This window comes from Oncorhynchus nerka, linkage group LG9a (assembly GCF_034236695.1).
Source record: "Oncorhynchus nerka isolate Pitt River linkage group LG9a, Oner_Uvic_2.0, whole genome shotgun sequence".
In the NCBI taxonomy this organism is placed as follows: Eukaryota; Metazoa; Chordata; class Actinopteri; order Salmoniformes; family Salmonidae; genus Oncorhynchus; species Oncorhynchus nerka.
The window spans coordinates 54911425-54938477 of record NC_088404.1 but is presented as its reverse complement, the minus strand read 5'-3'; the positions used below and the strand labels follow the sequence as shown (position 1 = coordinate 54938477).

Genomic DNA, 27053 nt, shown 5'->3' with positions numbered 1-27053 from the left:
GCCCAGTACATTGGCTTCTTTCACTTCATAAAGGATACATTTGAGGCTTGTGGGTTAATTCATCCGCCCTAATATTTACTTTTCTCTCGCCATAATTTTTGCCATATTATTAGCTGAATCTTACAGGTGATGCAGTGTTTGTGCGTTTTTGCATAAACATATGTAATCTAGTCATAATCATATTCAATAGACATTATGTTAATAATTCCCAGTGAATGATTGTCACACTCTCCTACTGTATGCCTCCTCGAAATATTAGCTGCCAGTGCGGTTATTCGATGATTTGCCTCTGCAAGGACAGCACGACTAGTTCTGTCACAGCCATGTGAGTTTAGTGTCGCGATTCGCATTTTCATTTTGGAGGGCTTCAAGGAAGAGCACCCGACCAACCCCCCCGGAGCACAAGTACAAATCCGTATCTTCGCATGTCAAGCCTCGTTATCAACTATTTTCAACCGTTTGACAGGCGTTGTCTGGGATGCCCGGTGACTTTTTGGCGTTTTTTAATTACCGGTGACTGTATAACAGTGGTCTCGGAACTGTCACATAGTCTAGGCTATCATAGGAGGCACATTTGGTCTGTCATGCAATGGAGGCTCGGATTTTTACCCTTTATTTACTTATCATCGTCTGCTTGTTTCACGGTAGGAAACGTTGTGCATGTGTCATCATAATGTTATTATAGTGAGATTTTGAAACCGTGGGTTAGATGTTCATTGTCAATTACAGAGAGAGCTTTGTCAATTACAGAGAGGGCTAGCCTTGATTCGGTTATATGAGAAACTTAGAAGTGTAGCTTCTTCTGACATTGTTTTAGCCTACATCGACATAGATTTATCTTCGTTGCGGGCCAGCCATTATTCGGCCATTAACAGCATCAAGGACAAGGTCCCTCACCTGTGTACACTTTGTACATGAAACAGTGCGCCTTGTAGCAAGAGTCCCCACTTAAATCTTAGACATAAGTTACATACTTATTATTACTACTATTATTATTTAACACACTACTCCTCTTATACTGTTTAAGCTAAAAACGCCGTTCAAACTTTAAAACATGCAAATTGGTCTTAAGCTAAAAACGCAGTTCAAACTTTAAAAAGTGCAAACTGGTCTGGTTTGAGTTGCTTGCATACAACTTTTTTGGGTCTCTTTTTTTTATTAAGCTTTTTTGTCCTCCGACTTTCATGGGATTTCCAGCACCATTCTTTAGGGCCCATTGTGACGTGATTATTCCCAACATTCTGTTCTATTCACTGTAAACAATGTAACCTTTGACACAAATCATCTACTTTGGCCACTTTTCCAACAATTTACACAAAAAGTTTACTATCGATCTGAAATCGATATTAAAATGTATTCTACCAATCTAACAATATTAGTAACCGCATTAACAAATTATTTTCCAATTTTTTACAAATAACTGACATTTCGACCACTTTCCCATCACTTTAGACACAAACGTCGATTTAGACACCTTCGTCTACTTCTCAGCTTTTTACATTTGGAATCAGAATAGAATAATCTTCTACCAATCAAAAGTTACAGCTGTTTCTCAGAGTGCCAAAAAAGTAGCTAGCTAGCGTCAGCTAACCGCTCTGTCATGTTTCTTCATTGAACAGCCCAAACGGAATGTTGCCATGGATACTCACACACGCAGTGGAGTGCATGGGGAAGTGTAGGGAGAGACGGACAGACGAGAGAGAATCCGCTACTAATGGAGAAAGTTGCTGTATTTGTTATTTGTAATTTCATGTTGAGCAATCGGGCCCGGGTAGAGTAGGGCCTGAATGACGCTGATATGGGTAGGGCTCGCGCTAAAGTATTATGCCTTTCTGCTTTTCTTTTCTTTCAAACTTCTGACCAGTTTCCCAACAGGTTAGACAGAAACTTAGAGGGTATGACTTCTTCCTCTACTTCACCTCTATTCAAGCTGAAATGGTGATCACGGTTTGCCTAAATATGGTATTTATTGATTAGAACTACAGCTAGGTATAAGTAGGTTTACGTACAAACCTATTGTTCTACATAGTTCTTCAACTACCACAAAATTGTATTTTAAAGAGTCATCACTCGGTGCACCATCATATTTCTCTCCCCACATAATACCCTAAAACGTTCTAATTCCTTATGAGTTCCTCCCTTTCACCACAACAGCAAGTCTTCAAATTCAGAAAGCAAAAAAAAAAAAGCAGAACCATTTTTTTCTTCTTGTTTCAACACGGACTGCAGTTTTTGAAGGACCACAACAACCAGAAACAGGATCTTAGGAAAGCTTGAATGAATGAATGTATTTGCAACAGGGAAAATGACAGGGCATCTGACTACTTGAGTAAAAAAAAAAGTAAACTTCTACCTCAAAAATGCTTTTAAAGGGCCAATGTAGCTGTTTTGATCCCATTTCTACGTAACAACGAAGTACGGTTCTATGATTGTTTTCAATCAAAATGATAAAAAATGTATTCTAAGCAAGAATTTGTCTAGGACTGGGAGTCTGGGAGTGGTCTGAGTGGGGAGGGGAAAACTGAAAACTAGCCATTATTGGCAGAGAAGGTTTGGAACTCTCTTTCTTATTGGTCTGTTAACCAATTTACAGCCTGATGATGTCACCAGGCAAGCCAAGACTCCATCCTACCAAAACAGTCTTTTCAAACAGCTCTTACACTAAAACGGCATTGACATCATTTTCACAAAGTCACAGTATTATTCCAACTTCATACTATACACTATATACACAAAAGTATGTGGACAACCCTTAAAATTCTTCTATTTCAGCCACATCTGTTGTTGACAGGTGTATACAATCGAGCATACAGTCATGCAATCTCTATAGACAAACATTGGCAGTAGAATGGCCTTACTGAAGAGCTCAGTGACTTTCAACGTGGCGTGGTCATAGGATGCCAGCTTTCCAACAAGTAATTTTTCTCATTTCTGCCCTGTTAGAGCTGCCCTGTGTAACTGTAAGCGCTGTTATTGTGAGGTGCAAACGTCTACGAGCAACAGCGGCTCTGCCGCAAAGTGGTAGGCCACACAAGCTCACAGAACAGAGAGCTTCATGAAATGGATTTCTATGGTCGAGCAGCCGCACACAAACCTTAGATCACCATGAAGAATAATGGTCTGGTATTTTTAATGGTTCGGGCTAGATCCAGGGAAATCTGGATCTAGCCCGAATCTTAACACTACAGCATACAATGACATTCTAGACTATTCTGTGCTTCCAACTTTGTGGCAACAGTTTGGGAAAGGCCCTTTCCTGTTTCAACATGACAATGGCCCTGTGCACAAAGGTCCCATACAGAAATGGTTTGTTGAGATCGGTGTGGAAGAATTTGACTGGCCTGCAAAGAGCCCTGTCCTCAACCCCATTGAACACCTTTGGGATGAATTGGAACGCCAACTGCGAGCCTGGCCTAATTACACAAAATCAGTGCCTGACCTCACTAATGTTCTTGTGGCTGAATGGAAGCAACTCCCCGCAACAATGTTCCAACATCTAGTGTAAAGCATTCCCAGAAGAGTGGAGTCTGTTATGGCAGCAAAGGGGGGACCAATTCCATATTCATGCCCATGATTTTGGAATGAGATGTTTGACGAGCAGGTGTCCACATACTTTTGGTCATGTAGTGCATCAGCAGGTACAATTTACGCCTCTTAGAGCAAACAAGTGGAAACTGAAGGGTGCAGATCTTCTGATCAGCAATGAAGTGGAAAACTCAGTTTCAAAGGTAAATGATGAGGATGTATTTGGACTATTTTGGTATTTTTTTCCTCAACCTGATCTCATAGACTAGATGTAACATAGTACAGTAAAGCCAAGATTTGTGTTATGTTACATTTTGTATGGTTACACAAGACAGAATTTTACTTAAGGCAAGGAGTGGAGGATAGGTGAGCGTATAAACGCAAATGTCTAGCAACCCAAAAGTTGCGTGTTTGAATCTCATCACGGACAACTAGATAATTAGCTGCTTTTCATTACGTGCTACTTTGCAACTACTTAGCATGTTAGCTAACCCTTCCCCTAACCCTTTTAGATAACCCTTCACCTAACCTTAACCCTTTAACCTAATTCCTCACCTTAGCCTGGCTAACATCAACGTTAGCCACCTAGCTAATGTTAGCCACAACAAATTGGAATTTGTAACATATCATATGTTTTGTAAATTCATAACATATTGTAAGTTTAGCAAATTCCTAACACATTGTACATTTTGCAAATTGGGAACATATACAAAATGTACGATGGACATCCACAAATGATTACATATCATACTAAATGGAATGTTAAAATTTACGTACAGAATAATACGAAATGCTCTGACACCAGGTTGTTTTTCCGGACTGCACTACCTTGCCGTTTGAGGTGATAGTTGCCGTTTGAGCTGATAGAGACAGACTGATGTGTCTCCAGATACTTGAAGCAGTTCAGACCGGGTGGGGTTCAAAAACAGACAATGGAGATTATTTTGTTTGCCTTATTTATAGTTCTATAACTTTGTATGAAATTGCACACCAGTTTCAAATTCAAAAATGTATGCTGTATCTTAAAGCCTTGACTTTACTGAATGTGTGAAAAATTGGCACTACAAAAATAAATGCTTTCTGTTATACTGTTTTATAAAGTTCTTCGGAGTTGGAATTTTATCAGATCTCTGTCCCACTGGGCACAGAATACATACAGTTCAATGTCTAGCTTTCATTTACATTTGGTTGAGCTTTTATTTATTTTTACAGACCGTAACATACAAAATGCAAAAAAATGTAAGGGTTGCAACCTGTGGGTGATGTGGGATGTCAGTGTCTTTGACGTGTGTGTGTGTGCGGGCATGAATGGCCCCTAGTGTCTCTACAGGGACAGCACCAGCGCAGACTGTACAAGGACCTGATGCGAAACTACAACCCTCTGGAGCGTCCCGTGTTCAATGACTCCCACTCGCTCACCGTACACTTCAGCTTCAGCCTCATGCAGATCATGGATGTGGTGAGTCTGATGAGCCATCTATCAACCCACACACACACACACACACACACACTGTAAGCACGCGATGAAAGAAACACTGACAGCATCACCGTAACACATAGTGATGGATATATCAGATCTCCCCTCTGAAGCACTAGAGATGATATCAAACACACACACACATACACACTCTCCCTGTGATAGGATGTGTGAGCCACATTAACAAGGCTCCCTGTGCGGCTGTGTTTCTCGGTCGGTGCTCAGCTCACCCACAGTGCTGCTGAGAGAGGCAGCAGACCTTTTTCCCCCCTGTGTGTCTGATGCACTCCCCCCTGCCAGGGCACTGTCAGCAGGGGAGCTGAAACAACATACGGTGGCCCTCATCTCTCCACCATTACACCTAGCATCTGACAACCCCGACGTTCCCTGGCTCCACAGAATACCACTGTTTTTCAAAGTATCTACGTATTTGTTATTGAGGAGATTTTCTTTTTTTTTAAAGAGGAAAGTGAGGATTTGTGGCAAAGTAGCAGTAGTTGAGGGATTTGAATCCACCTGATCATGAGCATACTGTTTTGGTCAAAATCCTACTGTTGTGTCAGAAACAGCCTCCCTGGGTGGAGTGTATATCATACTGGTTCTATGGAACTGTCTGTGCGTACTGTAGATCTATAATCGAGATGGGAGGAAAGCACAGGCAGAGAATGGTGAATGTGCTGAAATGATCACTTACCATAATATCAGAGACGGAATTGGAAGGGAGCGTGTTTCCCAGGCAGAGCATTTTGACAAATGTGACATTAGTGAGCGATTTTTAACAATCTTATTTAAACTTTTCATGCCTACTGTTCTCTACGATACTACTCTTGCTGCTTCTTTCCTAATAGCACTGTAAGTCTTGTAAAGGCCACAGTGTGTGCAGGCTTTTGTTCCCACCCATCTCTAATACACAGTTTTAAATGATAAACTACTTCAAATAGCACAATTAGTTGAAAGGTGTGTTTGTGCTGCGCTGGAACAAAAGTCTGCACACGGGCTGTAACAACGGTTAATGTGTTAACACCGGCTATTACATTAATCTTTGTAACAGGGGCCCTCGAGAACAGTTGCCTATCACTGGTAAATAGCTACACTGAATATTTAATTGTCAGTCTTTGTTTCACCATTTCTACTCTGTTGTTGGTGGAGATTGTGTTTTTGGGGGGGACCCCAGCTGTGTGCTGCGTTGGGATTAAATTAAACTCTATTCCGTGCAGTGGGAGCCCTGCAAGGATTCGGAAACATTTGTCACAATTCACTACACGTGCCTGCTCCCATTTTACTGCTAGCTAATCACATTTTAGGGTACAGAGCACATTGCGTCCATGATTATACAATATTACAAGGATGATTTAAGATCATTACATATAATATATTGTGAGGGGGAGAAAAAATCCCCGTAAGTAAACAAATGTACTTTGAAAAAGTTCAAAAAAACAAGTCATCAAATTAGTCTGTGAGTCCGTGAGCATGAGGTTCATGTTTGCCGCTACTGTAATTGGCCAGTGACCATTTATGGAGCGACACAGTTGAGCCTTCCTGGAACTCCAATGCCAACAGCTGGGGTCTGCGGCGGCTTTCAGCGTTTGCCCATAAACAGGGGGAAAAAATGATATGCATCCACTGGTAAAAGTTTAAGTATGCTACATTACCCACCGCCCAACACCCACAGACCAATAACCTTCCCACTTTCAAACAACATTTACCTCAGGTCTTTTCACCTCAACCATTGCTTTGGAGCAGCGTGTGTCTTTTAATAGAAACGCATGGTGGTGTTGTTACGCAGATGCGATAGCTACATGTTTTGCTACCTGCTGGTGAGAGGATTTCAAATGCAGGGCATTTATCAAAGTGACGTTATTCATAGTCATTTGCCCTTTATCGGCAAGTGGCCATATCTAAGACGAATTACAAGCTAGCGAAAAGTCCTGTTCCAGCAAGACTTTTATTAAGTGTGGCAGGTGGAGCGACAAATTAGAATATTTTCGAGCATTGGTTGGTGACAGACATTGATTGTGTTTGCATGTTTACAGGATGAGAAGAACCAGGTCCTGACGACCAACATCTGGTTACAGCTGGTGAGTTCTTTCATCATTCGAACCTCGAGTCTAAGAGTATGTGGCATGTGAAGATATGCGTCAAAACAGACAGAGGTTCATATCAAGACACTTGTCCTCCCATCACCCCCTTTCCTTCTCCCTGGCAGAGTGTCTTTTGTGATCATCAGTCCTCCTTTATCGAGTCAGACAGTTAGGCCCCCCTGTATATCAATGAACTCTACTAATGCTCCTCAATTACCAAGCAACAGTAAATGTGCAGAATTTTAAGGGTCATGCTCAAGAACGTCTTTTGAGGATCTACTACACCTAACAAGCTTGATGGATGTGTCTGTCAGCTCTGCCCTTTATCCCAAAAACTTCCCCCGACACCCCTCCCCATCCTATCCCCCTCATCCTTGACAAATTGGCCCTCAGCTCCATTCCCAACCCTCACTGGGGAGTGCCACTACATTAAGAAAATTAAACCGTGCTCTCACAGGCCATTGCAGATGGGCTGGTGAGTGCCAAAGGGACAGTGCCTAGATGGACTCAGAAGAAAATCGTGAATCAAATGTCCATGATAAGTGTAAGCCTTTAGCCAAATCATTTAGTCGTTTTTTTTTATTTTTACATTCAACTTGGCTCCCAAAGTATCTAAATGAATTGGATTCTCCCAAACCCTAGTATTTGACCTAGATAAATAGCTGTCGGATAATTTTTTTTTTTTTTTTTTTTTACTCCCTCAACAGCGAAAAAGGAGGCGCGATGCTCGCTCTGCTTCTACTAATACTGCATTTCCCATTTAGTTTGAATACATTTTTGAAGGAAGTCATCTATAACCTTCCCTGAGTTTTTTTTATTTTACTGAATGGTGTCACACACACATTATTATGTGGTACACTACTCCACTCGGCCATTTTGTGAACTCAAAAGTCCCCTTTGGAAAAAGCCAGTGTCATTGCGAAAGCTCAGACCGTATTTCTTTTGATGGGTGCTTCTTTTTTTATACTAACGCACGCTTTTCATTCTAAACAAAGAATGACAATACAATTGTATGTTGTTAACAGACAGACATTGACATGGCAGAGCATTCTCAAAAGCCTGGTTCCTTTTGCACCTTTGGCAGTGATGGGGTGGAAGACTTGTGCTTTTTCCAGTTCACATAAAGGACATTGTAGCAGATTATTATCAGTTAGAAGCTACTTTTATAATAATAGTATTGTTTTTTAAGTATATGCATAATGACAAAACAGTACAGTAAAGACATGAATACAAATACTGTATGTAAACAAGTTTTCTTTTCTTAAACCCATTTCATACAGCTGCTCAAATTTAATGAGCTTTCTTATCAGTATTGTGAATTCCCAGAATTCTCACGGTCTCTTAACGAAAGTTGTGTTTAAAATTTAGAGAAGCAACTAATCCCTTCCTAACGTCTCACACTCTTCATCCAGTGAGAAAGGTTCTTTCATCCCCTCAGGCTCAGCCATACCTTTTCTCCAGCACATTTTGTTTGTTAAATTGCCTCCAGTGCGAAGTAGTCTTTTAGCTTAATTAGATTTTTTTAAGGGCTCAATGAATTTCCTTGCTCCCTCTCTCAATGTTTTGGAAAGCGATCCCGCCCAGGCTCTGGGTGCCGGAAGTCTTGTAGTTTGAGGGGAGAGATGTCTCTGCCCCGAGCTGTGGGTATTTTTCAAATGTCAACATCCGTTACCGCGGCTCTTTAAAGGTTTCATGCCGGCAGAGGGAATGATTGAACTTGCATAAATAGCCCACAAGAGAAAAATATGATCTACAGCGTGAATTCCCATCCCCAGCAGATGCCTCCTCTCTGGTAATTTATTGTGCATATTTACTGCGCACAATATTTCTGACAGCATAACATTTATTTACATGTGGGAGTTAAGGAACACTTTTGAGTGAACAGAGATTATTCACTCAGAGGTATTCACTTTGATTTTTTGGGGATTCCACTCCCCTCTCCTAAAGCTGGTTAGCCACTGTGATGAAACAATACCTTCTGCCACAAGATAAGTCCGTTTAAATGACCCACTTATGTCGTCCAATTTGGACTCCTCTCATCGAAAGTAAATGAAGCGTACCTGTCCTTTGCCAGGGAATATTTATGAGGATGAGTCCATTGTCAGAAGGTAATTATTTAATTAGAGATAATGACTAGAGAAAGAGAGAGCGAGTCAGTGAGCCTCCAACGAAACTGAGAGAGGCTCGCCAGAGTGGGGTTGTGGTGTGCTGCTCAAAAAATGTACTCCATTTGGGGAGGAAGAGGCCAGAGTTATAGGCTTGTCTTCTGTGTGAGGTCATTCGGTGGAAATACGAGGTCTGGGCAGACCGCTCAAGTCTAATAATATACCTCTCCGTGCCTGACCAGCCGTTCAGAGTGCATAGATATTTAACACGGATGTTTCAGTCATTGGGAATTTGTACTTTTCTGTATACCTCGCTCTGTTCATTAGCTAGGTAACCTTATACAGTTACCCCGTGGGCAGATAATTAGGTCCAGATATACTGAGCATTTGTACCAAGTTCACAGTTAAACAGTTTTTCTCCTAGAGGAAATTGACCAAAGAATGTAAAACAAAAATGCCAAATTAAAGTCATAAGAAGGAATAACACAGGGTGAAGACATAATTTCATCTGTGTGTATATCAGACAACCACGGGTATGATGCAAAAATACTTGTTTATTGATCTATTTATGTTGGTAACCAGTTAATAATAATAATAAGGCACATTGGTTCTTTTTGGGAAATGGCCAATATAAATATAACTGTATAAGGTTAAGGGCTGTATCCAGGCACTCCACTTCTGGCCTTATTGTTTAATTGAACCCTATTGCACCTGGTGCAAAATATGATGTAGTTAACCTGGACCATGTCTCACAACACTTGTACGTGTCAATCTCTACAATGGGTAAATAACACACTTGATTATAACACATTAGTGTCAAGTCTTATTATGAACTTCCTCCAGTGTTTCCTAACCTATCTGTGTGGTCTCCTAGTACTGGACTGACTACTACCTGCAGTGGAACACCACAGACTACCCTGGAGTTACCAATGTCAGGTTCCCTGACACCCAGATATGGAGGCCTGACATTCTCCTCTACAACAGGCACGTAAACACTACTCATACATCATGGTACTGTATTGTGTCGGCTAGCTAGCCAGTAACATTTACTGTTAGAATTTGGATTTAAGAGAAGGTGAACCATCGTCCATTTGATGCACTTGTGTGTGGTGTTGTTTGTCTTCGTTCGATGCCATTCATTCAACACAATTGCTATTCAGCGAACTGAATGTGTTGCATCTTATATCAGAGCTATAATATGTTAAGTACGTAAAAAAAGATTAAAATTGCATATGTGCCTGTCATGATTTATATTTCTTTGTTAAAGACATCAATGTGACTGGAGTGCCGACGCTAGCAGCCGAGGCTAGTCTGGATATGCTTCCTTATACTGAGCAATTGTTATGGAGAGCATCAGGAACGGAGCAGAGCTCCATTTGCATTTAGAGAAGGAGGCCCGATCAAAGATAAGCTCCAATAACTTGTCCAATGTGTTGATGTCAGTAGTGTAACGAGCGGGGGCGATATCAGAGGCAGAGAACATTGAGACCCTGAAGAATGTGGAGACGTTGTAGAGGAACTTTTTAATTAGCACACAGTGTTCTACTGAATTGTTTTTCCTGTGTAGACCCATCAAACGTATGTTTTGCAGATCAGACACAGGTGACACGTTTATTTGAGAGAAACGTATGAGTGAATAGGAAAGGTGAATGGTTGCTGTCTGAGTCAGATGCTGGTAGGCTTATCTTTTTTATGAAGAGATACTTTCATCTGCACTGCTGTGACTATATCTTGCAGTGCTACAGCTAGCTGGAGTAACATGGATTTATGTTGGAGAGAAGCACAGACTGATACATTATCAAAGTGGGGGAGGGCACTGTGCAGCTCTTGATTTGTTTGTGTGTGTGTGTGTCTGTCGTCATTTCTTTGTGTATGGGCTGTCTGTGAAGCAGCTGAGCCTGCTTAACATGCTCGACTCTGCTCATTCACATTCTAATGCAACTTCTTCACTAGTGTGTGTGTGTGTAGTGTGTGTGTGTGTACAGTGTAGCGTGTGTACAGTGTCTTAGTCTATGCCAGGGTTCCAGAACTGGCGGGATTTTATTTGTCCCCCAATGTTTTCTATTGTTGGACATAAAAGACTGTAAAAAAAAACACCAGCAAATCAGCTCCATGTATTCTCACACATAATAGCTCTCTAGATATATGGGATCGTATACACATGTAAGCAAGGTTTGAAATTATTATGTCTTAGTCAAATTTTATATCTGTTTGGGCTTCTTGCGGTCTACAAATTATTTGTATTTATGTTCCGGACCCCTGACCATCCTCTCAAGAAAAAATTTGCCCGCGGCTGAGTCTAGTTGATGATCCCTGGTCTATGCTATTTGTTTTGCACTATGCTGAGTAACTATGATTTACACAGCCCTTGCGCCGGCAGTGACACCCCAGCTCTGCTGAGCTCTTTACGGTCTTGTTTTCCCACTAAAGCTACAAGGTTAGATTTTATGTGCAAATAAAGCACTGATGGATGCTAACTGCTAATCTGTGTCCAAATGCTCAGCGCTGACGAGAGGTTTGACGCCACCTTCCACACCAACGTCCTAGTCAACTCCACTGGCTACTGCCAGTATCTCCCCCCAGGTAAGCCTCCTTAAAACTTATCCTAGATCACAGGGGGAGGTCCATTCTCCTTATTCTCCCTGCAAAAGCCTCCACTGGTATACATCAGTGGGCCTGGAAATTGTGTCAAAATTGTATAGAGGTCAGGAAATAAGCCAGGTCAATTTGGTCAGAGAGGTCCCTCTGGGCCAATAAAAGCAGCCATGAAAAGTTATGGATCTGAATGATGATGCAATCACTCTGTGTTCGTTCCAAGCTTCCGCTATTCATTTTGTTTTTTTCGGCTCCCACAAACAAAGGCAGTGGTGCCTGTGATGATGAACCTCCCAAACCTAATGGATTAAGTCATGCAGAGCTGATTAACTAGATTCTACACAACGCCATGCCGAATTAGAAGACATATGTGAACCACTGTGGGTGTGTGTCGAGTGGGGCTGGCTGACACATGGTCTCCGTCGGGATATGGAGTGCAGTGTAGTCAAATAGCTCCCTATCTGCAAATCAGTCTGTAAATCAGCTTTATGACCTTTATGAATGTCATTACGACAGGCATTGATTCATCTCAGAGTTATGAACGAGGCAGTGACTGAGATGTGGAAATTGGATGCGGGGGGTAATGTCTCTATAAGCTGTCACAACCCTCTCCCATGTCTACCCTACCACCTAGTTTGACCCCATCTTCTCTGACCCAGTAATGTAACCTCCGGGATGTAGACATACAAGTCCCCGACAGTATGTCACCAACAGGGGACCAGCAGGACCTGCGTGTAAGGAAGGTGATCGCAAATGGCACCCTGTCTGAGTATCTCCCTCCAGCTGACTGCAGGAATTAGAGAAAAACACAGAGTTGTAAATGACAGAAATCAATAGAGCCACAAACAGCTGCATCACGATAGACAGCGGACATGAATTACTTTGGGGTCTGGATGGACGGAAAGAGGGGGCTATGCAAAACATGACAGCCGACCTGCTATCAACGACTAACTAATTCAGTCAAATAGGCCATTCACAAATGTCCAGAGAGACCCTTATTGCAGGGAAAAGTAATCCAACAAAGGCAGAATGGCTACTGCGGAAACGCTGTGCAGACGCTTAGAGATTGGGAACAAATTACATTTTTCTTCCATTTTGTTTTGTGGGGGATCCAGGGCATGTAAATCAAAGAGCCCTGTCCCAATCCATCATGCTCAGGCTGGTTTGGCTCTTGCTTGTTCTCCCCCTCTCATATCAACAGTTTGGAGTTCCCCAGGGCTCCGTTGTTGGCCCCCTTATAATGAGGGGGAATTATTATTAATATCCCTATTTCATCCCATCCTTCCATTCTGTTTACCATTTATTGATGTGTTGCTTCGGTAACAGTTTATACAATTAAGTACATTTGCTGCATAGGAATCTTCAAGAGCACATGCTACATCGACGTGCGCTGGTTTCCCTTCGATGTCCAGCGCTGTGACCTCAAGTTTGGCTCGTGGACATACGGGGGCTGGTCTTTAGACCTGCAGATGATAGAGGCGGATGTGACTGGATACATTGCTAATGGAGAGTGGGACCTTGTGGGTAAGTTCAGTCCCGAATGGCAGAGAGCCATAGAAAGCACAGAGTCAAGAGATGATAAAGAAATGACTGTAAGTGTGGATTATGCTCAAAGAAGTATGAGGTTTAGTTCTATGATTACTATTTAAAATATCACACAGTTCCCTGTATGTAAGATCTATGCTGGACGTAGTGTGCGAACTAGGGCAGCTCTGAGGATCCACATTCATTGTAATAAAAAATAGAAAGCAGCTAGCAGCCACGACTGAACTAATATTCAAAAGACCAATGGCTTTGATGCCTCTAAAGACATCTGGTTGTTGAGGAATGGAACTGGATTTACATAACAATTATTATGTTCCTACATCTATTCAACAGCAATTAAAACTGTCCTGCTGTTATTTAGTGAACCCCCTGCAGGGGTGGGTTGGCAGACGCTTCCATGGAGCTCGTAGCACCTGGGGGGGGGTCGTCGAATCTAGGCACTATTTGCCAAATCAAGCGCAACAAAGTGTGACGGGCAATTGGCATTTCGGTTTCCCTGACTGCTGCCTTACCCCGATGTTTCTTTCGCATGCAGAGCTCTATTCAGAATGGGAATGACACGAAAAACACATGAGGCTTTACCACCCCTGATGGAATGGTTCTATTAGGTGATGTTTGCGCCCGCCCTCACCCTCCATAAATGGAATGGTCTAGGAGACCTTGGCTGTCTCTATTTTACATAGACAGAGGAGTCATGTTGGGAGCTAATGATTAACAAAGGCCTGTTCATCGCTCCCTGGGGAGCCAAAACACATCCATGTGCTTCCGAGAGACGGAAATGAAGAAATGGAGCGGGAGAGATGGAGAAACAACGAGATGATGGAGCAAGAGAGTGAGGAATGTGTCCTTAGGAGACCAACCAATGGAGCATTGAGGCCCCACGTAATAGAAATCGCAGGAAGTAATCTGGCCATTTCACCATCAACATGCTCTATGATTCCCTCCTATATGGGCATATACACAATCAAAACCAGTGTTCTAAAGATCATAAGAGTAGTGAAGCATGTAAGAGGACTGTTCACAATATTCACTCCCTGATGTACTTTCTTGATAACAAGAGGCTAGTCGTTGAAGCCTGTTATTGGTGTGTTCTGGCAGTGATTATGTAAGAAATAATCAACGAGGGGCTATACGTTCGCTGGAAAATAATGCATGACGTGGGGAAGGTGAATTCCACGATGTGCTAGCGGAGTGCAATAAACCTTCCTTGGAGGTGCATTATTTTCCAGAGAAAGCATAGAGCCCCGAGTTGATTATAACCCCTTCATACCATGGCTATAATTGAACATATTTTCCGCTATAAATATATTGCCAGTAGAAATGTGACAACATCCACTGAAGTAGCTAGCAAGTTTACTAGCTAGCTAGACAGCTAACGTAGTTCCTTTGGGAACCAAACAGACTTGCTACCTTAGCTAACCAAACCTTCATCCTAGCTTGCTATTTTAAAAATCTAATTCAACAAAGCCAGTAATGTTTTATGCTCGACTTTTGCTTTCAAAGCAGCTCAAACATAGAACATGTAAGAATGAACTTCATAGCTATTAAATTATACCGTTCAATTGTACCGTGGGTAATAGGGACATAATGCACACTCTAGAATGCCCTTCCAGCCAATCAGAAGCAAGTATTCAACAATGCCATGGTATAAGATAGTATAACAGTAAACATCTGTGTATACAATAAGGATGCCAATGTGTGCCTATACTGTAATTCTCTGTCTGTGTGTGTGTGATGCAGAGGTCCCCGGACGGCGGAACGAGCGTTTCTATGACTGCTGTAAGGAGCCTTACCCTGACGTGACCTTCACGGTGGTGATGCGTAGACGCACCCTCTACTACGGCCTCAACCTGCTCATCCCCTGTGTCCTCATCTCCACCCTGGCCCTGCTCGTTTTCCTGCTGCCCGCGGACTCTGGAGAGAAGATCTCACTGGGTGAGACTGGGGAGGGTTGCGGGTGGGTGCGTGTGCGTGAAAGGGTTGTGTGTGTGTGTGTGTGTGTGTGTGAGCGGTGTTGGTAAGGTACATGACTAAATACCATGAGGCAGAGCACAAGGGTATGCTTTTCTTCTTGTGATGAAACAGGCGTTTTTAGACAGCAGTTGTACCCTACTGTTATGGTCTGCTCTGTTGCTTTCTATCACAAATGCGCGAGTAACATACGGAACGTTTGTGTGCCCAATGTGTGGTGTCGCTGAATATTTGTTGTGTGTCCGTGCGTATGAGGGAAGTAGGTTTGTAAAGTGCACGCTCTTGACTGGCGTTCAATCTATGCTAGCAGGACCGACACTCAGCCCAAAGGCCGTCTGTTGAATTGTAGGGCAACTAAACACCGTCCCTTCACTGACCGGACAACCCACTCTGTCTACACGTCGGAAGAAAAATATTTATTTCACCCATAATTTATTAGATTTCACTCTGCATGAATATACTGTTTATTACAGAACCAAACTTTATATACAGTAGAGATGTTTATGTATGCGAAGGTTTTTACATATAGATGTCTCTGTATAATTCATCCTATGCCATTTTGACTGATGGGCATGTCTGCAGTTTACCCAAAACAAAAGCAAAAAGCCATTTTGAAAAGGTAGAGGCCTAAATACATTATTCATGCCAGTTGACTTGGCTGCATCTGAATTCATTCATCCACTTTGATTCATTTAGGTGGACTGGCAGTACACAGATCCCTACCTACAGTAATACACACACACAGGCATACACACACTGCCAAACTGAGTTAAAAGAGCATATGTTATCCTCACACAGATAGCTTGTGACATGCTTAAGCTGCATCTATATGCTATAGGTAGTTACAGTACAGTACCTAGCCTGTAACCCCCCAAAAAAACTACAGTGCATAAGACACAACACATTTAGCCACTGCCTATGGGCACTGCCCAGACTAGCGCCCAGTCTTCCCAGTGATGGCAGAGGGTGGCCAGATATTTGCGGGGTGCTTCTGTTAGAGCAGCGCTGCAGGGGCCAGTCCCCCAAGACCTCTATGCTTCTGGCTGTAGCTGGGCTGTGGCTGTGGGCTGCCTGTCTGCCTGTCTGCGTGCATGACTGGGCTTGAGCTTTGGCTGGATCCTCAGACCAGGTGAACTGGAAATGCCCTCTCTTGCCTGCCCAGAGAGACCTGGAGATGATTGTGTGTTTTGTGTTTTTGTGAGTCCACGTGTGTGTGTATGAAGCAGCCTACTGCCAGAATGAGTTCAACTACGTAGGACCATAAAAATATGATTAATATTCCAATTCTATGCATAGGATATAGGTGTTTAACATGGGTGTGTTTTTTTCTTGTTGTATGCAACAAACCACATCTACAGTATGTTATCGTACAATTGATGACAAATACTATTTACAGGTGCTTTTAGATGCCTCTAGTTTTCAGAGCAAGAAACGTGGCTGAGCAAACAATAGAAATGTTAGAAATTAGAAAGGTTTGCTAATTTATTGAAAATGAAATCTAATTTACTTAAAGTATTCACACCCCTGAATCAATACATTGTAGAAGCACCTTTGGCAGCGATTACATTTGAGTCTTTCTGGATTAAAGAGCTCTCTCTAAGAGCTTTCCACACCTGGATTGTGCAACATTTGCCCATTATTCTTTTCACACTTCTTCAAGCTCTGTCAAATTGGTTGTTGATCATCGTTAGACAATCATTTTCATAAATTTTTAAGAAGACTTAAGTCAAAACTGTAACTAGGAAATCATACTGAAACAGGTTTTCCTCTAGGATTTTGCCTCTACTTAGCTCTATTCAATTTTTTTAAATCCTGAAAACACCCCAGTCATTAACGATTACAACCGTACCCATAACATGATACAGCCACCACTAATGCTTGAAAATATGGAGAGTGGTACTCCGTAATGGGTTGAATTGGATTTTCCCCAAACATAACACTTTGTATTCAGGACAAAAAAGTGTTTTGCAGTATTACTTTAGTGCCTTGTTGAAAACAGGATGCATGTTTTGGAGAAATTGTTTTATTATTAACAGGCTTCCTTCTTTTCGCTTTGTCAATTATTGTGGAGTAAGTACAATGTTGATCTATCCTCAGTTTTCTCCTATCACAGCCATTCAACTTTGTAACGGTTTTAAAGTCATCATTGGCCTCGTGGTGAAATCCCTGAGTGGTTTCTTTCCTCTCCGGCAACTGAGTTAGGAAAGACACCTGGATCTTTGTAGTGACTGGGTGTATTGATACACCATCCAAAGTGTATTTAATATCTTCACCATGCTCAAAGGGATATTCAATGTCTGCTTTTTTTTACCCATCTACTAGTAGGTTCCTTTCTTTGCGAGGCATTGGAAAATCTCCCTGGTCTTTGTGGTTGAATCTGTGTGTGAAATTCACTGCATCTCAGTGCAAGAGCCGTCATAACAGTCCCTGGTTCAGATCCAGGCTGTATCACATCTGGCCGTGATTGGGAGTCCCATCGGGCGGCGTACAATTGGCCCAGCGTCGCCCGGGTTTGTCTGGGGGGTAGGCTGTCATTGTCAATAAGAACTTGTTCTTAACTGACTTGCCTAGTTAAAAAAAGGTTAAATAGATACAAATAATACTTATTGACTCGAGACATTTCAACTTTTCATTTGTAATTATTTGAAAGAAATTACACAAACCTAATTCCACTTTGACATAATGTGGTATGGTGTGTAGGCTGGTCACAAACACGTCTCAATTTAATCCATTTTAAATTCAGGCTGTAAAAGAAAAGAAAAAATTGAGGGGTGTGAATACTTTCTGTATGTAAAACTAAGATGTGGCATAAAAATTGCTTATGGTTTGATAGGATCTGGCACATGGCTCATCCCTAAACAATTTATTATGCTCATAGTTAATGTAGAGCATATTGAGACAGTATTATAGAAAACTACATTTTCAAGATGCTTCAATTAACTACTTGAGCCACGTCTCCCCCTCCCACCTCCTGATTCACTGGATGACTTATGGTCTGAAATCAATATCTGCTGGCAATGAACTGACTTGAAACTCGGAGTCAAACTGCAAGTAACATTTTCCCAAGTGATTCCACAAGATAGTGTGTGTGTGCGTGCTGTGTGTGTGTTCCTGTGTGTCTGCATGCATGTGTGTTTCCATTTGTGTCTGTATAAAAATGTATCGACTGGATGCATCGAAGAATACAGTTGTGGTTAATGAGAGGAAAGCGCTCTATCCATCTTGATACTTGGATCGCCTGGCTTTATTGATCCTCAAAGTTCATTAGAAAACTTTGGAAAGTGTGCTGCTGGTGAGTCCTAGCCCACTGTACACTGAAAGAAATAAGGTTTTTAAATGGTTCTTCTTCTTAAGGTTCCTTGGAGATCTCTATTGGAGATCTCCAATAAAGAACCTTTGAGCTAAGTGTGGGGGGGGGGTTCTTAATGGTGCATCTACAGTCTAAAGAATTCGAAAAGGTTATTGAAATGTATGGAAGCCTGCAGATGTGTCCCTTTCATAGAATACAGCAAATTGGCCAGTGTCAACTGGTGTTGAAATTCAGTGTAACATTTCTAGTGTTGATTCGGGAGTTAAATTAACTCTCAGTGATGTAAAAGAACCCCAGTGTTGGTGTTAATAACCAGAGTTGAACCAAAACCATGCCCTTCATTATCTTATTTCCCAGCATGTTCTTTTGCAGGTTTGATTTTTGAATTGTTTGTTTCAATAGCTCAATATCTCTGCTTTTGCATGTGCATTGATTGATTAATTCATTTTAGACTACTGAAATATAAATAACATAAATTGTTCTAAAATATTCCAATCTGTTACTTGGACTTATTGCAAAAGTTACTGAAATGATTGTTCCAGGTTAGATGCTTTAGGTAGTCTGATATCTTAGTCTCCCTCCTATTCATTCTGAATGCAGGTTGTGGGTGAATAAAAAATGAAAAATGTTGCATATCCCCCACACTGGCTGGATTTCAAAAGAAATTACACATCACTTTGCAAGCCAACATAATTAATCAGACTGACCATCTGATGCAGGCTCCATCAGCCCAGTAAAATAAAAAATAAAAGCAAATTATTTCAATATATGTTCACTCAGATTTATTACCGGTGTGAATATATAGTCTACCTCAAATGTTGAAATATCATTTTAAAACATGTTCCGAGAAGAACAACGATGCATTGGCAGGGCAATTCAAGCAAGAGGCGTCATTACAGTCCATGGTTCGGATCCAGGCTGTCTCACATCGGGCAGCGTACAATTGGCCCATCGTCGTCCGAGTTTGACCGGGGTAGGCCGTCATTGCAAATAAGACTTTGTTCTTAACTCATTTGCCTAGTTACGGTAAATAAATGAATTGTCTTAAACAGACGTTTTGGGAGATCAGGGTAGAGAAGTAGTTTGCTCTTGCATCTTTAACCGCAACAAGTAAGTTCTCATCAGATCCTTCAATATCTCGTAGAACACTTGAAGTTGACAGGCCTTCCATTTCCGTTCAGCCTTTCTAAGTTCACTTCTAATGAATGCGCTACCCTTTTCTTCTAATTTGTACATTGGTTGCAAAATGGTTGAAAATAAAATGTCTCTCTCTCTCTTTTACATAAACCACAATAATGACTGATAACATGATAATAACTATAATACAGATAAGCACTATGATGGCATGGTGATAACATGATAATCACTATGATAGCACGATCATCACTTTGATAACACGATAACCACTGTGATAATGTGATAATCACTATGATAACATGCTAATCACTAGGATAGCTTAACATGATAACAGCATGCCTGGTGATGTACAGTCGGTTCTGTCTTCTAATGGTCTGTCTGTCTGTCTCTCCCTCTTTTTCTTCCTTTCTCCAGGTATCACTGTGCTGCTCTCTCTAACTGTCTTCATGCTCTTGGTAGCCGAGATCATGCCGGCCACCTCCGACTCTGTTCCTCTCATAGGTAAGTGCTCAGGGAGACCTTCATCCTCACCCTACTCCATCTATCCATTTTCTCGTCTGTCCGTTTCTCCAGCCATCTGTTCATCCCAGTCATCCATTCATTCCTTTCGTCTATCCATCTGTCCCCTCTGTGTCACCACATTGGTAAGACGAACCGGCCCTCGATGACTGAGGTAGAAAGAGCTGATGAAACGGAACAAGTGACACACGCTCCTTTTAAAGCGAAACTGGGTGGCACCTCATTTGTCACAGACAGTGACGCTACAGAATACACTAGGTCATTAATCGGGTTGGACAGACAAGATATAAGTGCGATCACTCACCCATGAAACCTGGGGTGTATTTACAAGCACCAAATGGAGGAGAAACATACTGAGAGAACGAGGGACTACCTGAACTTGGTCATGAATAAATTATAGGTTTTGTTATCCGTTGCAAAACATTTTACTACGCTGTGCCCTAATGAATAGAACAACCCTGACTACTTAGCATCTGAGACCTCAAGTGGCAGGCAGTCAGTCTGGCAAGCAAATGGGTCAATGGATTCATTTGACAAGCAAATGAAAGAATAGAGACTTGGCGTTGATTGCAGTGCCGCATGGGAGTATAGTTTGCAGTTAGCATAGATTGCAGTCTATTTTTATAATTTGATGAATGTATTGATATTGAGCAATGCTGTGTAATCTTTTCCGCTAATGAATCTGCAGTTCAAGCCCAATGACCGTCATATTTTTACCAATGGCAGAAATGTATATTCTTAAACATATTGATATCCTCATCTCAGCTATTTCCCTGCATGCCACCCAATTGCTTCCACAGTATCTTCAAGCTATCCAATAAAGAGAGGCCAGACCCCCCCCCCCCCCCCCCAACATGATATGATGGCCCATTTGGTCTCTGCCTTGAGGAACATATTCAGCTTGCCAGGGCTGGCTCTAACCTTATCATACTATGTCTGTCATTGACTGACATATTTGAGGAACATTTGCACTACCAAATTTCGAAATTGCACCCCGTGTTGCATAGCCTGCGTATAGGGCAGGTCGGCCCTGCAGCTTGCCGTATTGTTCAGAGAGATTAGAGATAGAAATGTTGTATTTTCTGCAGACATCCTTTATTAGCTACATTACCATCGTCAACATTCTGAACACTGCGACCGACTGAACACCAGGCACGGTTCAGATGCTCATTTCTGAGAGGCTCTTTTTCGGGGCATACATCAGTATGCAAGACAGTAAACCTCCTGCTGTGTGGCTCAGTTGGTAACAGCATGGCACAAGTAATGCCAGGGTTGCGGGTCCAAAAAGGGATGACATACACATACTATGTATGCATTCACTGTACTGGAAGTCGCTTTGGATAAAAGCATGTGATCTGTGGCATATATTAACCGAATGTGCCCTTGGTCTCCTGCCATAGTATATAATCCCCTATGATTCCTCAGAGTTATTCTCTCTCTCTCTATTTATGTATTTATTTATTTATTTGTATTCCAGCCCAGTACTTTGCCACCACCATGGTCATCGTGGGCCTGTCCGTCATCGCCACCGTCCTGGTCCTCCAGTACCACCATCATGACCCGGACGGAGCCAAAATGCCAAAGTGGGTGAGTCCATGTCCGCCCATTCCCGCGTTCTGCATTCACTCGGAACGCCGGATACACTCGGAATTCCAAATGCTGACATTCCATTAAGGTAGAATTGGACCTGAAGGTTAAGGGTTCTACATCAGCGGATCAGCGGGTGCTCCTTGCTCTGAGGTGTGTGTGTGTGTCTGTGTGTGTCTGTGTGTGTTAGTCAGGGTTAGTGGGCAGTTTGAGGATTGGCGTGAGAGGAATGCCAATGTGATTTGAAAAAGAGGGAAGGGGAGGAGAGACTGCTGGCCAGGCTTGAAGGGCAGATGGAAGGGAGTGGAGAGAGCACAGAACTTTGGAAAATTTGGATGATGCAATTATAAGCCTTATTAGACATGATAAAGGTCCATACATGCTAATAACAAGATGTAAGCCATTATATTGGCAGGTTACCAGAGGTTATTCCAACACTTTTTCTAGAGCAGGAATACTAATTTATTATGTACCGAGTGTGTTGTCATATGTTTTCTGTGATCTGAACTATAAACACCATGGGACCACGCAGCCGTCATACCGCTCAGGAAGGAGACTCGTTCTGTCTCCTAGAGATGAACATACTTTGGTGCGAGATGTGCAAATCAATCCCAGAACAACAGCAAAGGACCTTGTGAAGATGCTGGAGTAAACATATACAAAAGTATCTATATCCACAGTAAAACGAGTCGTATATCGAAACAACCTGAAAGGCCGCTCAGCAAGGAAGAAGCCACTGCTCCAAAACTGCCATAAAAAGCCAGACTACGGTTTGCAACTGCACATGGGGACAAATATCGTACTTTTTGGAGAAATGTCCTCTGGTCTGATGAAAAGAAATTAGAACTGTTTGGCCATAATGACCATCGTTATGTTTGGAGGAAAAAGGGGGAGGCTTGCAAGCTGAAGAACACCATCCAAACCGTGAAGCACGGGGGTGGCAGCATCATGTTGTGGAGGTGCTTTGCTGCAGGAGGATCTGGGGCACTTCACAAAATAGATGGCATCATGAGGACGGAAATGTGGATATATTGTGGATATATTGAAGCAACATCTCAAGACATCAGTCAGGAAGTTAAAGCTTGGTCACAAATGGGTCTTCCAAATGGACAATGACCCCAAGCATACTTCCAAAGTTGTGGCAAAATGGCTTAAGGACAACAAAGTCAAGGTATTGGAGTGGCCATCACAAAGCCCTGACCTCAAACCTATAGAATATTTGTGGGCAGGACTGAAAAAGCGTGTGCGAGCAAGGTGGCCTAAAAACCTGACTCAGTTACACCAGCTCTGTCAGGAGGAATGGGCCAAAATTCACCCAACTTATTGTGGGAAGCTTGTGAAAGGCTACCCGAAACGTTTGACCCATCAAATACTAATTGAGTGTAAGTAAACTTCTGACCCACTGGGAATGTTATGAAATAAATAAAAGCTGAAAAATAAATAATTTTCTACTATTATTCTGACACTTCACGTTCTTATAATAATGTGGTGATCCTAACTGACCTAAAACAGGGAAATTCTGCTAGGATTAAATGTCAGGAATTGTGAAAAACTGAGTTTAAATGTATTTGGCTAAGATGTATGTAAACTTCCGACTTCATCTGTATTTTATGAAGCAGATTGGTCTCCTGGATATGGAATCTATAGGATATGAAAAATATTGTAAACTGATATTTTTTTCTCGAAAACATGTATAGCTACAGTATACCAAGAGAACATAATCGGACTGAAAAGCCATGTTAAAATTGTCCGTGTCCATGTTAGAATTGGGAGCGAATGCACAATGCTTGCATAGTGATTATCTCCTGTGCATGTTTCTCTCCTCTGGTGTTGATATTCTATTCTTGTCTCTCCTCCCCCTGGTGTACATAAACACACAAACACGGACACTGACACGATTACACACACACACACTTTCTCTCACTCTCTCTCTCTCTCACTCTTCCCCACAAAGACACGCGTGGTGCTCCTGAACTGGTGCGCCTGGTTCCTGCGTATGAAGCGGCCCGGCGAGGAGCGTGTGCGTCTGGCTTGCCACAACAAGCATCCGCGCAACAGCCTCTCCAGTGTGGAGCTCAGTATGAGCCAGGGGACCGTCCAGCCCACCAATGGCAACATGCTCTACATTGGCTTCCGGGGCATGGAGGGCATGCACTACACCACCACCCCCGACTCTGGCGTCATATGCTCCAGGCTGGTGGGGGCAGGGGACGAGGAAGTGCTGCTACCCGGGGCCGGGCTGCCCAACTTGGGCAGCATGGCAGGCGGCACCGGGGTGGGGGTGGTGAGCCCCGTGGACTCCGACATGTCCAAGATCCTGGAAGAGGTGCGCTACATCGCCAAACGCTTCCGGGGCCAGGACGAGGACGAGTCGCTGTGCAATGAGTGGAAGTTTGCGGCGTCTGTGATTGACCGGCTGTGCCTGATGGCGTTCTCTGTGTTCACCATCCTCTGCACCATCGGCATCCTCATGTCAGCGCCAAACTTCGTGGAGGCCATCTCCAAAGACTTCTTCACCTGAGCGGGCTGTTTGTGTTGGAGGATGAAAGGGATGGGGTCACGTGTGTGTGTGTGTGTGTGTGTGTGTGTGTGTGTGTGTTTGTTTGGGGGGGGGGTGTACATATATACACACACAAAAGCACACACACGTACAGTCTCACACACAATCTCACATATACACACACACACACACACACACATTCCCACTTGCACTCACATGCATTTAATGTATACTGTTTATATCCCAAACACATCTTTATCTATGACTTATATCAGCTGACTACCCCACTCTTCAGTATTTTCACATATTTTTCACATACGTTACTGTATTTAGAGTGGCTATTATAATGGCACAACTTATAGCAATACAAATGTGTTCATCATATGTGGTGTGAATCTGTGATCAATTGAGGTCTTCATCAACAATGACTGTGTATATTAAGTAGCACTTTGGGGATGTTCCAGAAAGCAGGATCATTGAGTTAACCAGCTAGCTTACTGAAATCCATATTTTTGAGAAATATACACTTGACATTGGCATAGCATCAACAATCAAAAACACATATTCAAGCTGAGCTAAATTAACCAAAAAAATTCAAGAGATATATATGATTGTTAATATGTTAGCTAGATAACTTAAGGATTTATTTGATTTTATCACAGGCTATTGGAAGTATACATGGGTGAAAATGTTTGTTCCAAAAAAGGTTTGGTGTTTGTAATGTTCATTCGTGTACAGTACATGTAAAATGGAAAAAGTAGTTTCCCTTGTTTATGCCTTTCAAAGGAAATCTCTGTAACGTTCATGCTGAGTTTCTCTCAATCTAAAGCTCGTTTCATAGATTTGCTCGAGTGAATTGAAGAGACTGCCCCAATTGCAAAATGTAGATCATTTCTGTTTTCTTTCCTTCTGCATTATAAGTTCAATTCCCAAGAGAACAGCCATGCCAATAATAATTGTAACAGTGTTTTGGACTTGTGATTGTTGTGCTATTTATTCTTTGTTTCACTGCTTTGTGCCACTGACCCATTTGACATGCATGGAACCTATGACATTTGACGTAAGTGTTTGGACGAAAAGCGTACAATGAGGGAGTTCAGTGATCCCTGGTGTCACCCTGGAATGAAGGACAAGTTCTGCTCGAATACTTCAGGTGTGTATTCACCAGGATCCAAATGGGAAGGATCTAACTAAATGTGTCCAATAGAAACTCTTGGTTTTTTTTGGTAACCGTTTTTCCATTGCCAAACGTTTTGCAGCAGTTTGCTACGTTGTGCAGTAATGAATACACCCCCAGGTGATAGCTCAATCTGTTTGAAAATGGTTTCATACCTTCTGAATATGACCCTTGCTTGGGTTTTCCATCGCCCTCTGTTCTCCTCAACTGTTCCTCTGGACTGTAACAGCTGTATGGGAGCCTACCGCTCTTCCCGTCCACCTTTATCATTTAACCTTTAACCCTTACTTAACATTTGTCATTTATGTGCACTTGCATCCATGCCCAGAATACATTTGGATCCATGCACAAAAATAAATGTATTTTTGGATGTCACGTGATGTGTATGAAGCCTCTGTTCAATTATTCATGTTTCTATGGATGAAATGTCACAGGATGGAATAATGAATTTTTGACATAGAATTTTTAGGATTTGTTTTTTATTGGGACAGAAATAGACAGAGTGTGTCACGAAGGCAGCGGGCCGGATTCTAAACCACGACGATACTGGATGTAGGTGGTGGCACGAACCCACCATTTTCCAATCTCGGTCCTCGGGACCCCAAGAGGTGCACGTTTTGTTTTTTTCCCTAACACTACATGGCTATATTTGATTGTTTGAATCAGCTGTGTAGTGCTAGGGCAAAAAACCCTTGGGGTCCTGAGGACCTAGTTAGAGAAACCCTGCATTAACCGCTAGTCCACAGTATACCTTTCTAATTCTACAGAATGCAATTTAGATCTATTTATCTCTCTCTCTTTGTGTGTGTGTGTCAGACAGTGAGGGGTACTACAGTCTTCTGTAATGTCACAAAAACAGGGTCACTGCGAATCACTGCGCTCTCCTAATCCGTTCTTGTAAACCTGTTCCTTTTTTTTATTACAGCCACGAAGCCACACATTTACATTTACATTACATTTAAGTCATTTAGCAGACGCTCTTATCCAGAGCGACTTACAAATTGGTGCGTTCACCTTAAGACATCCAGTGGAACAGCCACTTTACAATAGTGCATCTAAATCTTTTAAGGGGGGTGAGAAGGATTACTTTATCCTATCCTAGGTATTCCTGAAAGAGGTGGGGTTTCAGGTGTCTCCGGAAGGTGGTGATTGACTCCGCTGTCCTGGCGTCGTGAGGAGTTTGTTCCACCATTGGGGGCCAGAGCAGCGAACAGTTTTGACTGGGCTGCGCGGGAACTGTACTTCCTCAGTGGTAGGGAGGCGAGCAGGCCAGAGGTGGATGAACGCAGTGCCCTTGTTTGGGTGTAGGGCCTGATCAGAGCCTGGAGGTACTGAGGTGCCGTTCCCCTCACAGCTCCGTAGGCAAGCACCATGGTCTTGTAGCGGATGCAAGCTTCAACTGGAAGCCAGTGGAGAGAGCGGAGGAGCGGGGTGACGTGAGAGAACTTGGGAAGGTTGAACACCAGATGGGCTGCGGCGTTCTGGATGAGTTGTAGGGTTTAATGGCACAGGCAGGAGCCCAGC

At 42.5% G+C, this 27053-nt stretch overlaps 1 protein-coding gene across 1 annotated transcript; it reads left to right on the top strand.

Annotated features, from left to right (window-relative positions):
- Positions 1–283: 283 nt before the first annotated feature.
- On the top strand, positions 284–25890 carry LOC115134545 (neuronal acetylcholine receptor subunit alpha-7-like). Its single transcript, XM_029668642.2, has 10 exons — positions 284–644; positions 4845–4984; positions 7036–7080; positions 10063–10172; positions 11692–11771; positions 13140–13307; positions 15069–15263; positions 20161–20247; positions 21743–21852; positions 23807–25890. The coding sequence occupies exons 1-10, from the start codon at positions 590–592 to the stop codon at positions 24371–24373; spliced, it is 1557 nt and encodes a 518-aa protein (XP_029524502.1). The 5' UTR covers positions 284–589; the 3' UTR covers positions 24374–25890.
- Positions 25891–27053: the final 1163 nt, after the last annotated feature.

Excerpts from the sequence above, each read along its gene's own strand:
- LOC115134545 (XM_029668642.2), top strand. The coding sequence starts at position 590 with ATGGAGGCTCGGATTTTTACCCTTTATTTACTTATCATCGTCTGCTTG. Across the intron at positions 7,081-10,062 it reads CCAACATCTGGTTACAGCTG|TACTGGACTGACTACTACCT; the intron begins GTGAGTTCTTTC and ends GTGGTCTCCTAG. Across the intron at positions 15,264-20,160 it reads TGGAGAGAAGATCTCACTGG|GTATCACTGTGCTGCTCTCT; the intron begins GTGAGACTGGGG and ends TCCTTTCTCCAG.